Below are 16,441 nucleotides of genomic sequence, written 5' to 3'. Positions count from 1 at the left end.
GTTTGTGTTTATTTCTAAACATGTGTCAAATTTGTAGTTTAAAATTGCACCCTTTATTCCAGTTGCTAGATTAATGCTGCACAATATTTGAACCCACAAAAAATGTTTTGTTGCTGTTGTTGTTGTTTAGTTGTTTAGTCATGTCCGACTCTTCGTGACCCCATGGACCAGAGCACGCCAGGCACTCCTGTCTTCCACTGCCTCCTGCAGTTTGGTCAAACTCATGCTGGTAGCTTCGAGAACACTATCCAACCATCTCGTCCTCTGTCATCCCCTTCTCCTTGTGCCCTCCATCTTTCCCAACATCAGGGTCTTTTTCAGGGAGTCTTCTCTTCTCATGAGGTGGCCAAAGTATTGGAGCCTCAGCTTCAGGATCTGTCCTTCCAGTGAGCACTCAGGGCTGATTTCCTTCAGAATGGAGAGGTTTGATCTTCTTGCAGTCCATGGGACTCTCAGGAGTCTCCTCCAGCACCATAATTCAAAAGCAGCAATTCTTCAGCGATCAGCCTTCTTTATGGTCCAGCTCTCACTTCCATACATCACTACTGGGAAAACCATAGCTTTAACTATACTTATAAGCTAATCCATGTGCATGTTTCCCACTTGGATGGAATTAGCCATTAGTCTTAGTGTCTAATTATATTAGTTGTCTAGGAGGCACCTGCATTACTGAGTGTTTTTGAGAGTGCTGCTTATAAATGGGGGCAACAGCTTACTAAGAAGGTGCTTCTGGGCTGGGACTAAATACTGTAAACATTTCATTGAGATATTGCCAATAGGACATTGGCAATGGTTTTTGTATTTTTGTTTAACTTACTGGATTTTCCTGAAAGGGAAAATCTGACTAAATGGCCATTTGCTACTCATGTATTGCACAAACCAGAAGCACAAGATTGGGTAATCCAGAACACTGTACAAAATGCAGCTTTGAGCTTTCCCTGCACATTTGTGCCAGGTTAATGTAAACAAGAAAGTTGAAAGGGAATGTACACTGTAGCTGGTGTAGATTTTACACATGTAGTTACAGGACAGTTCAAGCAAGCTGATTTCTTATTCCATGGACTCTTGTAAGCCACCACTTATTTCATCAGATCATCTGTACACAACAGCTGACTTTATCAGGTGATCATCTGGTGATGATGCCTATAAGAACTTACTGCAGTTAACCAGTTTCAATGCTACTGTAGTTTGCTTGCTTCTGATCTGGTGGCTTCTTGTGGGTAGAGAAGTTCTAATGCAAGCAGGCAAGACCTCAAGCAATATTATGTACAGTGAATTGCAGAACTGAAGGGGTTGGATGCTTGTGCAGTAAAACGTAAGACATGCAGTCTCACAGGTCAATGGTGCGTTCAGGTGAACACTCAAAAAGTGTAGATGGGTGGGGCACACAAGCAAGCCCTATCTCCAGCATGCTCATTCTACCCCTTCTCAGTTCTCAGCCTTCACCTTGTGTTGCACAAGGAAGTCTGCAGGGAAGTCGTAGATTGTGCAGAGAAGTCTATTTGCATTCAATGCAATTTGAGTAGACACTGTGTGTGTGGTGTACACAAGGATGTTAGTGGCAAAGCTTGCCACTTATTTTTCACTTTCAGTGCCTGCGTGTTCAGGCAAATGCCAGAACGAGCCTACAGAGATTTGTAATTCTTTACACGACATGTCCTTTCAAGAACTACCAGTTCCTTGTACATAGGCAGGAGGGGTGACGTCAGTGGGAGGGAGAAGGCACCATAATAATCAGGGACATTGATTCCAGTGATGAAAGGCAAATCCAAGCCATTCATTTAAAGCACATAACTTCTCCCTTGCAGGCCATTGAGTACAGAGTAAACGTCTGCGTTCATACGTGAGTTTAACGTCTAGTTCACACACACGCACAGTTCAGACGCCTAGGTGGTTCGTCTACTGAGTGAGTTTTTGAAAGAGAAATTGGCTTTAGAAGATAATTCATGATTTTGCAGGGAAAAGGGCTAGAAAATTAAGTTTTAATGTATGTTTGTTTTTTAAAAAATGCCTAGGACTATTAGCAAGCTTCATAAGACTCTCTCTCAGGCTTCGTATTATTTATTTTAATTCCGAAGTTACCCTAAATAATTCATGATATTTTAGGTGTGGGTGGGTGTGGCGCATGCTACAAGTGAGCCGCGATCAGGCTGTCGCAGGAGAAAAACAAGGCGAGCACTCCACGAGCTACGCTGACAGATCATCCACCACCTTCCACCTCCTTTAACTACTTTTGAACGCTGTGAGCCTTCACGTGTCCCAGGCGAAACCACAGAGAGAGAGAGAGAGCAGCCGCTTTTTCCATTCTTCGCCGCCGCCGCCTCCCCCTCCTGCGATTGGTTGCTTCCCTCTCCTCACGCGCCCTCCATTCGCTCGTCCTACGGTCAGCCGCTGCCCGCGATTGGCTGCAGTCCTTGAAGCAATGCCGCCCGGCCTCTCGCTCTCCCGCCCGCGCTTTCCACTCGAGCCCTTTTGCGCCACCTCTTCCCGACTTAGTTGGTTCTTTTCTCGAGGAGGCGGGCTGAAGAGAATGGGAGAAACCCGTTTGGCCGCGGCGCAGGCGCAGGCGCCTCTTCTTAACCCCGCCCCTCCCTGCCTGTTGCCCCTGCGCGCAGAAGCCGCCTCGGTCGCCGCCGGTCACGCGCAGCCCTTGAGTGCCGCGAGAGAGGAAGGGCGGGAGGGCGGAAGAAGGGCGCACAATATATAAAGGGTCTCGCGAGGCGCAGGTGGACCATGTCGGTTTCCCCAGTGAAGAGGCAGAAGATGGAGTCGGCCTTGGAGCAGCTCAAGCAGCACACCACGGTGGTGGCCGACACAGGGGACTTCCACGGTGAGGGCGGCGGCTGAGCCAGCGGGGTCTCTGAGGCTGCTTCAGCAGCTTCCATGCCTCGGAGGAGCCGGGGGCGCGGCGGTGGCCGTCGGTCCCGCGCAGACGCGCCGGGTCTCGCTCTGCTTCTTTGGGTGCAAGAGTTCAGCCTCGGGTGCTGGGAAACCGGCTAATGGCGTCGGGCGGGAAGGGGAGACGCAGGTGAAGCAAATTGGATTAACGAGGCTTTCTTGGCCAAGCCGGCGGCGCTGCTTCCGTGGGGAGGAGGCAGCACCGCCGGGCCTCTCCCGCTGCTGCTGCTCAAAGGGTCGTGGAAAGGGCATAGGTTCAGCTGCTGCATCCCTTTTGGGTTTGCGTCCCGGAGTGAAATCCAGCAAAGTGGCTCCCTCCCTCCCATAGTCTGCCGCTTGTTTAGGAGCATATTAGTTGTTCGGTGGTTGCTGCCATAGCTGCCTAACCCGAGACGGCAGAGTCAAAGTTGGGGGGGGGGGATGGGCGTGTTTGGCTTTATTTAGGTTCTTGCAAACTTCATGCACATCTGAAATGGACTCGCTCACGGAAGGCTTGCACTTGCGTTTTAGTAGGTGCTGTTGCAGCTTTCAGGTTGTTGGAAGCAGGCAGTCCATAAACTCAGTTTAGCTCTGAGAGTGGAGGAAGCAGTTGCTGAGCCAAGGTCTTCATTTAATTTCTGCTAAACTGAATTATGTCGAAGAGCAATGCAGTATAAATAAAATATTTTTAAAAGTAGCCAAAGCTAGCAACATAATAAAAGAGCCAATGATTTCAGTAGGACTACTGTTAAGAAAGACTTGCTTGGATATACCGTAATCCTTTCTCCTCTAGTGGCGACACGCTGGGCCACAGTTTAATAATTACTTCCCTTTTTTGGCGATCACTCATAGCCGAGGTACACTGGGCACCAGCTCCAAGTCTAAAAGTTAAAGCCTGTTGCTTGAATTGAATCAATCAAGTCAATGAGCTGCAGGTTGTACTAGGATGCTGTGATGCAGGTTCTTGGCCCAGCACTCACTATGACTTTCTGCAAATCCCAACTCAGTTCTTGCCTGTCGTAATGAAGTATGCTGTTCATTAACAGAAAATATAGTTTCTGATAAAAATTGCTTCAGTAATGAAATAAGTTTTTTAATGAAGTTAATCTGAATGCATCCATGCTTTATGTATTACAGTATTTTAATATTTTTTGGGGAAGCCACCCAGAGTGGCTGGGGAAGCCCGGCCACATGGGCAGGGTATAAATAATAATAATAATTATTATTACTATTATCCTATAACGGAAGGCAGAGTTGTATGCATTCCACTACTTTGCTGTATAGAAATTAGAACTGTTTGCCAAATGCAACATTTCTTGATTCAGAATTTAAATTGCTTAAATGCAGCCTTGCCCTTTTTTATAGCAAGTATGCACAGCCCAAAATAAAAGCTGAGCTAAAGAGACAAGGTGTATTTTGTAACTAGTCTTATGAAAGACATTGAAATCTTCTGTTACTGAACAGGTTACTGCATCCTGCTAATGATTACTGAGTTGGCAAATGCAGAAGGGAGAAAATCCTGAAAATTATGAATAAGAAATTTTGGGACAGGAGATTCCCTGTGTTGTGTTGTTGTAATTTGTTAAAGTTTCATTATAACGAATAAGAAACGTTTCACAATGTATTTTCAAATTTGAAGCATTATGGAAAGGGAAGGAAGTGGCTTAAAGTGCAGAAACAAAACTAGACCTGCATTGCTACTGAATATGTATAGTGTCAGGGATATTGAAATTAGCCTTGTCAAATAACTCACTTCCAAAATGGGCAGAATTGTGTGTAGCCTCTTTCTGGTGAGGGTACCGTAACTTTTTTGTCAATCACAGAAAACTAATTTTGTGCTTGAGGGCTGCTGTGTTCATCCAGTAAATGTTGCATAACATAGCTAAGAATGTCACAAAGGTTGATGGACATATTGCACTATTCTGATGCCTCTTGTGCAACTTTGGCAAGAAAACTGGCATGTCCTTAGGGTAATTTGGAGATGATTATCAGTACAAAGGCATTTCAGATTACAATGACTATCCTTCAGTTACACCCAGCTGTAGTTTCACATGTGAAACACATCCTTCTAGTAAGTGTGTTGTTGCCTTCAGATTTTCAAAATGGTTTCACCAGTTTAAGGAGCAGCTGCATACAGAGCATGTTACACTTATCCATCCTTGAGCTTACCAGCATGTGGCTATAGCTGGTGCATCAGTCAAAAGTTGGTAAAAGGTTCTTGATGGTTCTACAAGCACCACGAGACTATGCATCTACTTTTTTTAGGGGAGTGCAACCCCATCCAGTCTGCCTGTTTCCTGCACCTGGAAGCCACCCAGCCATGGAATTTTTGTCTTGTAAGGATTCAGCTTCTAGTTATTGGCCCCCATCTAGCCAGGTATCAGTTCAGGACTTGTACATTCTTACCCGACTTGGGAGGGGAAGGGGGTGTCTTCGAAGTTGTGCTTTACATACTCTAGGAGACCTATCAAACTTCACATAGTTCCCTACTTTATTCATTAAAAGTAAACACTTGAGCTAGTATTTAGGAAATCTATAGACCATTTTTCTGTATACCGTTCCTTTGACATAGATGAACAACAATAAGAGGGTTGGGTAGAAGGTAAACTGTGATCCAGTAATGGACCAGTGGCAAAGTTTTAGCTGGGTTTCTTGTACTGTATAGATCTTTCTTTTGTAAACAGGTTGTAAGAATACACTCCTGCTTTATACATTCAAAATATTGTGGTAGACCACAGGGATTCAATTACTATGTAGTGGCTTCACTGGCTTGGTTTACATGTCATGCTGTGTCACATCATGGCTCAGGCCAAGTACATGAGTGTGTTGGATCCTGGAGAGGAACTTACAGCCACTTCACTCCTCTGGTCCTTTTTGCTGCTGGGTCAAGCTGTCCAAAGTTTGGCTTAGTGCAGTGGCTCATTTTGTGACTGGTGCTCCCAGCACATTCTCCAAATTCACAATGTGCCCACTAGTCCAAAAAACATGGGTGGCCTCTGACTTAGTGTGATGTAAATCAGATCATTAACTGCACAAGACTGAAGTTGTTCCATATCTAAACTATAAGACCCTTCTGCTTTAAAATGGATTAGCCCTTCAAAAAATCAAAGTTCAACTGTGCTTTGTTAATCTTGGGTGTTGTGCTGCATAACTATTGTCTGAAGTAAAACTGAAATGCTACAAAGAGGTATGAATAGTGGGTGGAACATTGTTTACTTTAGCTTGCAATGAGTAAGCATTTTTGTTCCTTGATCTAAGGAGTCGGAACAAGCATTTAGATTCTAAATTCACATGTCTGAGGGATTACACACTATAAAGTGCATACTAATATGCAGTATAAGCCAGAATTCTGGATTTGTGAGTGATAAAATATTACAGAAAAGGGGAAATGGCATGCAGTATTTAGGTAGGGGAAGAGGAGATGAAGGAAGTAATATTTCCTCATGCTTCAAAAATAAGGAAGTTCATACATTGAGTAGTTTGCATAACTTAACTTCTTCATTGTTCCTTAATTTTGATTCTCAAGGATGTTCATATCCAAATGCTTGGGAGAAAAATATCTAAGCACTAGCCCAGCTGCTTTCTCTATGTTCTGAACAAATGGTGATTATTAACAAAATTGTGCTAAAACTAATAATTCCATAGATGCCACTTGGGAAGAACAGACCTAACCAAGAACTGTAGGTAATGACACACATCAGATATACTGGCTGCATCTCTTACGTAAGTTAACTGGTCCTTGCTAGGGGGAGACAAGATGGTAGGGAAACAGTATAAACCTTCATTTTCTGTCCTTACGTTGGTTCCTATGTGGCGAATATGAAGTTTGTTATACCTGTGTGTAAATTGCATGAGTTCTGTGGGCAGGTAAGGTAAAAAGGATGGTTAAGTCCAGTCAAAGGCAACTATGGGGTGCAGGGTTCATCTCGCTTTCGAGCCAAGAGAGCCAGTGTTTGTCCACAGACAGCTTTCCGGGTCATGTGGCCAGCATGACTAAACAGCTACTGGTGCACAGAGGACCATGACAGAAGCCAGAGTGCACAGAAATGCCATTCACCTTCCTGTTACAGTGGTACCTATTTATCTCCTTGTACTGGTGTGCTTTTGAACTGCTAGGCTGTCAGGAGCCGGGACAGAGCAACGGGAGCTCATCCCGTCACAGGTATTCGAACTGCCAACCTTCCAATCAGCAAGTCCAAGAGGCACAGTGGTTTAGACCACAGCACCACCTGCTCCCTGTGGGCAGGACCACAAAAGGGATGGAGCAACAGAACCTTGTCCATTCCTATTCCCTCTTTGTCCATTCTGTGCCCTTGACACACATCTCACTATTGTCCTTGATATTGTCATAACCTATGCTAGCAGGGCTTTCCCTCTGCCTGGTGCAAGTATCTACACCAAAGTGAATTATTTACATCAGCTCAGCTGGGACATAGGGAGATGCACAACACCCTAACTTATCCTAGCTGGTGTATTTGGGAGTCAGGGTTTTGCCTTTAGACTGGCATACCAAACTGTCCAGAACAAGGCATAGAATTTGAAGTCATGCTATGTTTTTCGTATGGAGAAACATTCTGGCATATGAGGCCCTACCTGCAGTCTAAAAGTGGTACAGCTCATGTTTGCCATTTGAGAACATGGCTTCCAATTCTTAGTCACTGTGGGGTTCAGTCATGCTTTGTACAGCAATCTGACTAATTGATTCCCAAACTTGGCATCTGCTTAATTGTTATTAACAAGATTATGCTTCTGGAATAGCAAATTAGTTAAGTTTACTCCACCCTCTCCCATATTTAAAATAAATTATTGTCATGCTAGCCAACCAGGGGTTTTTTTCTGATTGCTTTTGTCTTCCATAGCTATTGAGGAGTACAAGCCTCTGGATGCCACCACCAACCCTTCTCTGATACTTGCTGCAGCCCAGATGCCATCCTACCAGCAACTGGTGGAAGATGCTATTGCATATGGGAGGAAACTTGGTGGGTAAGTCCATTAGTATTCTGTCAAAGGGAACATGGTGGGTGGTAAGTGTATTCATATTCAGACTTGGCAGCTATGACCCCTCATGATGGTACCATTGTGTATTTTCTTCTGGTCCTCCTGTATTGTAATTTAACAGCATGTCATCTCCCTCCAAGAAAAGGTTATGGCTATCAGAAACCAAGACTAAACCATAGTGCAAACAATTAGCCATTCCCAATTGAGCTGTGGCCAATTTTTTGGGGACATTATCATCACATCATCATTCTTTTTCCTGGATATTCATTATTCTCGCTTGTGATTATTTATTTCCAGGTCAGAAGATGACCAAGTTAAAAATGCTTGTGACAAGCTTTTTATATTGTTTGGGGCAGAAATACTGAAGAGGATACCTGGCCGTGTGTCCACAGAAGTAGATGCAAGGTGTGTGTCTCCTGAATTGCCTTCTAGGTCTCTGCCTTAAAATAAAGGAACCTGGCTGCTCATCAGTTCTTCAGCTAAGGCCCTCTTGTGTAATCAATCTTGGCATAATTCCTTGTTGGGACTAGTGGGAGGAGGGCCTTCTCGGTAATCATGCCTAAGCTCTGGAGTTCTTGCTCATGCCTTCACCACCACTATGATCTTCTGCCGTGTGGTGAAGATCTTGGAGGTGTTTTTTAAAGAAAGGCCTTTGTGAATAAGATGCTTGCCAGCCCTGTCCTAAGCTGTTTGTTATTTATGTTGGTGATCTTATTTATGCTATTGCTTTTATAGAATATGTGTTTAATTTTTTGTTTTGCTTTTATTATGCTAGCCACTTTATTTTTAGGAAAGGGAGGGTGTAATTTAATACATACATACATACATACATACATACATACATACATGAATTAGTAGAAAGGTGCCTGCACACCATATTGCCATGAGTACACACATTGGAAAGATGTGCTCCTAACAGGGCTATAAACAACAAAATAGACATTGCCACATAAGGGAAAGTGCTGACTTGACAAATTATTCTGCTCAATACTTTTGTGTTAAAAGTTCTGTTTAGGACTTCCGGGTTGGCGCCATCGCCGAATGGCGGACTCCCTCCGAGCTCCAGAGGGAGTCTGCTCGGCAGGGGCTGGGTCCTACCGCGCCGGCGACGCGGGGACCCTTAAAAACCACGGGCACGGAGCCCGTGGACATGGGTGACTCGGCTGGCACCATTAGCGCCCTTCCGACTCGTGAAGGAGCCTTTTTAAAGGCTTCGGATCGGGTGCCGGGGAGCGGCGTGGTGCTTTGAGTCCTCTGCTTTCCCTGCCGAGCGCAGCCGCATGCCATTCGACGGAGAGCGCTGACTTCTTCCATTGGAAATTTGGACTATTAACAACAACCCGTGAGTAATTGGGAAACCGGGTTCAAAAGGAGAAAAAAAAGGAATTTTTTTTTCGGATTTGGCACGAGCGGGGGCGATCTAAAAAGGAAGTCAATCCCCCCCCTATTGTAAACATTCCAAAACAAGGACTGGGTAACCAAGGTCGAAAGAGAAGTATACTCCTGATAAAAATCATTAATTCCACGATGGGCAATTATAAGAACTGTGCTGGAGGAGAAGAGTGGAGGGTGAGAAGGAAAATGCAACCCCCCCGGGAACCGGGGCGATTCGCGGAGCCTGGTGAAGAGAGACGGAGACTCTGACAGCTGTCAAAGTAGCTGTCAAAGCTGGAGAATATAAAGAGGACTTTGTTATGAGGACTTTGCTGGTTAATTTTGTTACAATTTGCTACAATATGGATATAAACTGTCGGAAAATAAGGAACAACAATTTGACTTTTGGATTAGAGGATACAAAGTTATTACAATCCCCCTAGAGGGGTTTCGGGACATTACAAGAACGGTCATAAGTGGAAAAATACTCCGGGATTCGCACAGGACTTGTTATCTTCTGGGAAAGCTGCAAAACTGAAATAGTATTTTGTCTACAGAGGTATTTACATTAAAGGAGACAATAGAATTTTCTATTGAAGAAAGGAAGGGACTGGACGTAAGTTTTTGTTCCTGAATAACAAACCTCTGTAGAGATACCAGATTTCTGAATTAGAACATTTTAGCAGCTGAACAGGACAAGAAACCTGAGAAAGTGAGGAATAAGAAGAACAAAGGACTGACTACGACACGGAAAGAACAATGGGAGGAGTGGTAAAGATCAAGGAAATTAAAGGCCTCTGTTAGATTGGACGTTTGAAGTTAAATATTATTAAAATTAATAAATTAAAAGAAAACCGGCAAGATGGAATTGGGGAGAAATTTGGCCATGACTTGAGACCTCCAGGCTGATAACATATAGACTGATGGACATGGGGAATTCAAACCGGGGAAGGGGGGGGGGGAGATTTGGAATCCAAAGGCTGTGTAACCATCTTTTGAATCTTTTTATATCTTTTATTTTCTATTTCTTTATATAACTTACGTATGTCATTTTATTTTGATTGGACGTGTTTAAAAAAGGGAATTTGTGGAAGGAACTGGGGTGGATCTTGGGGAAAATCTTTTTTCTTTTCTTGTTAATGATGTGGGACGGTGGTAAGATTTGTACAATTCAATTTGGATAGTGGGTTAAACAAATTAAGTTTCAAATTGGGAGTGAGAGCTTGTAGAACCAAATTAAGGAAAAGGGAATACAGTTGGGAGGGGGAGGGGGGGAGTCCCAGAAAGTAGGCAATGAAAGTAAGGTTTTAAGTATCTTTTTTTTCTTTTTCTTTTTTCTTTGTATTTCTATATTTCTGGAAACTTTAATAAATATGATTTAAAAAAATAAAAATAAAAGTTCTGTTTAGCTGGACAGAGGAAATCCCAGAAAATTCAAAGAGGCACCATTTTTTCTTTTTCCAAAATAACCAAACTTTTAACAAGAACCCGGTCACAAGTCCAGTTATGCGCTAAGGTCTCCACATAAATGCAAACCAATAGATTTGTAACACTTCAAGCTTAAACACATTAATGCCAAATGATTTTCTACCTACTGAGCTACTACCCATGATTAATGGAGAAATACTATACAGTAAACTAAAAAAAAACACAAAAAAAGGATGAATGCTTGCACATTTTAAAAAAATTCTTTGGTTTAAAGGTTGTCTTTTGACAAGGAAGGCATGGTGAAGAAGGCCAGACACTTCATAGATCTTTATAAAGAAGCAGGAATTAGTAAAGATCGCATCCTCATCAAGCTATCATCAACATGGGAGGGCATTCAGGCTGCCAAGTAAGTTTGTACCTTATGCGTTAATGTAGTATAGATGCAATATAATCTAATACTAAGCAGCCACCTCTTATTTTCAGGTGCCTGCTCCTATCCAGGCTGAAACACCTGTAATTCAGTTTGTGATATGAAACTAGATTTTCAGAGCTGGAGGTTGTTTTTTTGTGGGGTAAATACTGACAAATCAAAAATTTCTAGAAGTTAGTAATCTGAAAATGTATATATGTAGTAAATTGTTTATTCCTTTTTTCCAGCAGTATCATTATAGTTGGTGGGGGGAGCAATTCTGTTCTAAGGCTGTCTCTTTTAACAGGGTTCTTGAAGAGCAGCATGGGATCCACTGCAACTTGACCTTGCTGTTTTCCTTTGCTCAGGCTGTTGCCTGTGCAGAAGCAGGAGTCACCCTCATTTCTCCTTTTGTTGGGCGTATTCTGGATTGGCATGTAGCAAATACAGGCAAGAAGACATATGAGCCATCAGAAGACCCAGGTAATTGATTGACTGTGACAAACATATTAAGATTTTAACACACTCAAGCCCAAACGCTTAGTTTTTCAAGAGGAAGGGTTTTTTTTAAAGAGTTGAGGTCTGAGAGCTTCTTCAAGGTTAAGTAATTTTGCATAGTATTCTTTTTTAAAAACAACAACTCCATATTCTTTTATAGGTGTGAAAAGTGTCACTAAAATCTACCATTACTACAAAAAGTTTGGCTATAAAACTATTGTGATGGGAGCTTCATTTCGAAACACTGGAGAAATAAAAGCACTGACTGGTTGTGACTTTCTCACCATTTCACCAAAGCTGCTGGGAGAGCTCAGTAAAGATAGCAGCAAGCTAACCCCGATGCTCAGTGTCAAAGATGGTAGGTTGTCTTCTTTTATATATTGTGTGTGATAGTCTTGCAAATTATTTTACTAAGGATGATTAACTAGGGTGACAATCCAACAGTTGTTCATCATAATGTCCTTCGTGTGTTTTAAGGGTTGACTTCTACATAACAGGGTAAATCAATTAAGGTATTCCTTATCACCGTATATATCTTTGAAGCATTTTAAGGGGCTGTGGCTCCATGTAGAATCCGGCATCAGAGGGATTGTAATCTAACAGACCCCAGAGCTGACATGGAGAATGTGGGGGTTTTTTTTGTAATCTTTTATTCTAAACTTTCTCTTGTTGAACAAGTGTATTCTCTGGATAAGATCAGATGGGAGTTGGAGTAAATATATCTAAAGGCTCTGGCCTTGTGTATAACTATTAAAGAAGCACTGTTGTCAGCTCATCTTTTTGATAATCAAATATCCAAAATAGTTTTTAGATCAGCATGTTTGCTCTTGTACTTAGGTTGCTGAACCTACTGTGGAGCTTAAAGCACAGCAGATATTATTTTCTATATTGTACTTCATCTGAGGATCACAGGGTAGTTTGCAATATAAAAACACAAAAATACATACCATAAACTCTGTACAGCTGGTTGATTTCTGTAAGAGTTCAGAATAAACATTTGCTGTGGGCGCTGTGCAAAGTTGAGCAGCAGCAATTGCTGTCTTAGCATTTAGTGATAGGATGATTTTGCGAAAAAGACTCCCCACCCATTAAGAGCTGTTCTATCCAAATAGCCTGCTAGATTTCTAAGATTCAATAGCTTTATGTATTCTTCATTTCAGCTCAGGCATCTGACCTGGAGAAGATCCATCTGGATGAGAAGACATTCCGTTGGCTCCATAATGAGGACCAAATGGCTGTGGAGAAGTTATCTGATGGAATCAGAAAGTTTGCTGCTGATGCAGTTAAATTGGAGCAGATGATAAAGGTAACATTATTTAAGAGGGTTTTATCTTCTTATAGTCTGCTATACATTAGGTCATATAAGGATGTGGCTTATTTGCAGCTTCTGTTTCAGTTTCATTTCTAACTGTTCACCAATGGAGAAGATTAAGACATGTTAATTCCATAAGACTAACTGGATATTTGAGATTAACATTATTGTTTAGAACTGTCAATATCCATATAGAATACTGAATTTAAACAGTGCTTTGCTTTCTCTTGCCTTTAGGAAATTTTTAAATAAGCAGATTAGGTTTTTATTATTATTTTTATTTTTAAATATTTTATTAAGGATTTTCTTGTTTTACAGAGGTAGGTGTAATGCCTCATATTTCCCCCCCCCCCCCCATGTAACATTTTTACAAATCCGTTTCATTTGTTGAGGCATTAGGGAGAGAAGAAAAAAGAAAAAAAAGAAAGGGGGTGGAGGGAGGGAAGATGGATGGGGGTGGGGTTGGGTGGCGGTGTTTCTATTATGCTTAATGTATGTAGAGTTTGGTGTCAGCGTTGCTTGTGTTGTTCACTTGTGTTCCTTTGGTGGTGAGAGAGGTTGAGGTTGGCCTAGGGTGTGATTGTTTGTTTGTGATTGGCTGTGGTTATCTTTGCTTTCGTGTGTGAGTGGGGTGGGTGGGTGTTTTGGATCAGGTTAGCCATATTGATTTGTATGCTGTTGGTGGATTATTGTCATTGTCCTGTTGGGCTGTGTATGTAATAAAGGGGAGCCATACCGGGGTGAAGGCATCTTCTTCTGTTTGTCCCCGTGTCAGTTTCAGTTTATTAGTTAATTTTTCTAGTAGGGCTGTTTCCCATACTATTTGGTACCATTGGTCCATGCTTACTCCTGACAGGTCTCTCCAGTGTCTGGTTATGGTGTTTCTTTCTGGCTGCTGAAAGTAGGTGGGTTATGAGTTCTTTGTGGTGTAAATGGGCATTGTCTTGGAAGATGTTTAGTAGGGCCAATTCTGGGGTCATGTCTAATACTTGCTTAGTTATTTTACATATTTCTTGTATGACTGTTGTCCAGAATAGTTGGATTTTGGGACACTCTCACCACACGTGGAGGTATGTGCCTGTGGAGGTGCACCCTCTCCAGCATTTTGGTGAGGTTCCTGGGTGCATTAGCGCTAGTTTCCTTGGTGTTAGGTACCACCTGTAGGTGAGTTTCAGTGTGAGTTCTTTTCTTTTCGTTGATATGGATTTAAAGGGGGGTTTAGACCACATTCTGGTCCATTGAGTGGGGTTAATCTCATAGCCTATGTCATTCTCCCATTGTTTTTTGATTGTGTCTAGGGGATTTGCGGGATTTTGGAGTAGTATTTTGTATATTGCGGATACCGTCCCTTTATCGTTTCCCATTGTTGTTAGGAGGAGGTTTTCGAAGGTTGTCAGGGGCCTAGTTGCTACTGATTTTACTGTTGGGTTGTTTAGGAGGGCATGTAGTTGGTGTTGTGTTAACCAGGGCATTTGGGTGTCTTCTAGTTTGTCTTGTATTTCTTGTGTTGACAAGGGTTTGTTATTTTTATAAAAGTCTATTAGGCGATATAAGCCTTTGGTTTGCCAGGTTTTTATCTGGAGGTTTTGTGCTGCATGGTGGAATAATGGGTGGTATGCCAGGGGGATTAGTGGGGATGGGGTTGGGGATAGTTTGCCTATTTGTGTTTTCCATGCTTTGAGCATGGCCTGTGTGTACCTGTTAAGTGTTGTGGAAATTTTCTTTAGTTTGTTTGGGAGGAGTGGGTATGTTGTGGTGCAGGTATTTTCAATTGCGTCCCTCTCTAGGTGTACCCATTGTTTTGTCTCATCTTCTAGTATATATGGGATTATATGGCGTATTTGGTTGGCAGTGTAATATGCTTCTATGTTGGGGATTCCCCATCCTCCTTCTGAGGTGGGGAGGTGCAGGTATTTGGGGCTTATTCTTGGTTTTTTATGTGAGAAGATGAAAGAGTGTAGTTTTCTCTGCCAACTGCGGAGTTGGGTTGAGGGGATCCAGAGTGGGAGGGTTTGGAATAGGTAGGTTAGTTTTGGAAGTGTGATCATTTTGATCATGGCTATTTTGTCTGAGAGAGTGAAGTTCATGTTATTCCATCTCTTTGGGTCTTTGTTAATTTGTCGCCACAGGGGTTGTAGTTGTGCAGGTACAATTTATTGAGGTTTCTGATTATTTGTACCCCTAGGTATCTGAACTTGGTGTGACAAAGTTTTATTTTGGTGACCTTCGTGAGTTCTTTTTGGGTGTGAGGAGGGGTGTTGAAGCACATAGCTTCTGACTTTGTAAAATTTACCTGTAGGCCCGACACCATTGCAAATGTGTTGAGTTCCCTGATTAGGGAGGTTGCTGTGCTTATGGGGTCTGGTGTTGTGACCATTAGGTATTAGGTTTTTATTATATAAAGCAGTGTAAAATGTTCATAAAATCAGTATTAAATTGACAAGATCTATTAAACCCTAATCCATACTGTTTTTCAATTATACAAGTTGAAAACTGACACATGTGAAACTATTTTCTGGATGTTTCATATGATTTGCCTCCTGTTAAATGCTTGATTTTTTTCTTCTTTTAGGAACGAATGTTCAATGCTGCAAACGGAAAGTAGGCATGCCAAACTTCTTGGAAGCTGAACGGCTGTACAAGCTGCATATGAATGGATTTTCTGTATTCCAGGCTTTTTATATGATTTTGCAAACTTAACATATTCTCAGTGTGTTTGGCACTTTTGTATATCAAAATTGATACTGCTGTGGGGGGAGTTGCAGATGACTAAAGGACCAATTGACTGGAAGGGTTTCCCTTCAAAATGATGGTGGTAGTGGTAATAATAAAAATATTGTGGTACAACAATGCTTTCACTTATTTGTACTAAGTAATAAGTATGATGTTTCATTCCTACTTCATAGAAAGGATGTGGATATTGTCTACACTTACCATAATGCCGGAAGTGTGTTGAAGAATTATCATCAAAATAGCTGAAGACTTTATGGATGGGGTGCATAGCACTAAGCAAGATGTTTGTTTCCTTACATACAATTATGATTACTAACCTAGCTGTACCAAATGAACTTGAATAAGCATCTGACCAAACAATGATTAAGGATCTCCAATTATGGTTTGAATTGAGACTTGCAAACTGCAATTGCAATCATGATTTGATGTGTTTGGTCTCTTAGGAATGCAGCACTTAGGTACGTAGCTGTAGTGTAAACTTCATGTTTGGAAATTCAAATGGTGGCTTGGTATGGTGCCAGAATATTGTATGACTAGAAATCTGCCCTGTGATCCTATACAAGGTTTACAATACCTAAGCCAGCCTAAACAGGTAAATTAAAATTGATTTCACAAAAAACATGGCCAAGCTGCTACTAGCAACTAAGAAGAGCATTTGTCTAATCATTTTGTGAAACAGCTATATTACGTGTTACTTCAAACCAGCCTTTGCCAATTTGAAGCCTTCTGGATGTTGCCTATTACAATTCTGATCAGCTACAGCCAAAAGTCCTTACGCTACAAACTTTTAAGAGGGTGAAATTATATTTATT

General features: G+C 42.0%; 1 protein-coding gene across 1 annotated transcript; it reads left to right on the top strand.

Annotated features, from left to right (window-relative positions):
• Positions 1 to 2,651: 2,651 nt before the first annotated feature.
• TALDO1 (transaldolase 1) lies at positions 2,652 to 15,746 on the top strand. The gene is made up of 8 exons (XM_080976895.1): positions 2,652 to 2,830; positions 7,737 to 7,860; positions 8,173 to 8,280; positions 10,952 to 11,083; positions 11,394 to 11,569; positions 11,745 to 11,942; positions 12,745 to 12,890; positions 15,469 to 15,746. Exons 1-8 carry the CDS (start codon positions 2,734 to 2,736, stop codon positions 15,499 to 15,501), a joined length of 1,014 nt encoding a protein of 337 aa, XP_080833021.1. The 5' UTR covers positions 2,652 to 2,733; the 3' UTR covers positions 15,502 to 15,746.
• Positions 15,747 to 16,441: the final 695 nt, after the last annotated feature.

The sequence above is a fragment of the Podarcis pityusensis genome, assembly GCF_964106645.2.
Source record: "Podarcis pityusensis genome assembly, chromosome: 1".
Classification (NCBI taxonomy): domain Eukaryota; kingdom Metazoa; phylum Chordata; class Lepidosauria; order Squamata; family Lacertidae; genus Podarcis; species Podarcis pityusensis.
This window is presented reverse-complemented; position numbering and strand designations above follow the sequence as displayed.

Coding starts and splice junctions, on each gene's coding strand:
- TALDO1 (XM_080976895.1), top strand. CDS start 2,734: ATGTCGGTTTCCCCAGTGAAGAGGCAGAAGATGGAGTCGGCCTTGGAG. Junction 8,281..10,951: donor TCCACAGAAGTAGATGCAAG/GTGTGTGTCTCC, acceptor TTTGGTTTAAAG/GTTGTCTTTTGACAAGGAAG. Junction 11,943..12,744: donor GATGCTCAGTGTCAAAGATG/GTAGGTTGTCTT, acceptor TCTTCATTTCAG/CTCAGGCATCTGACCTGGAG.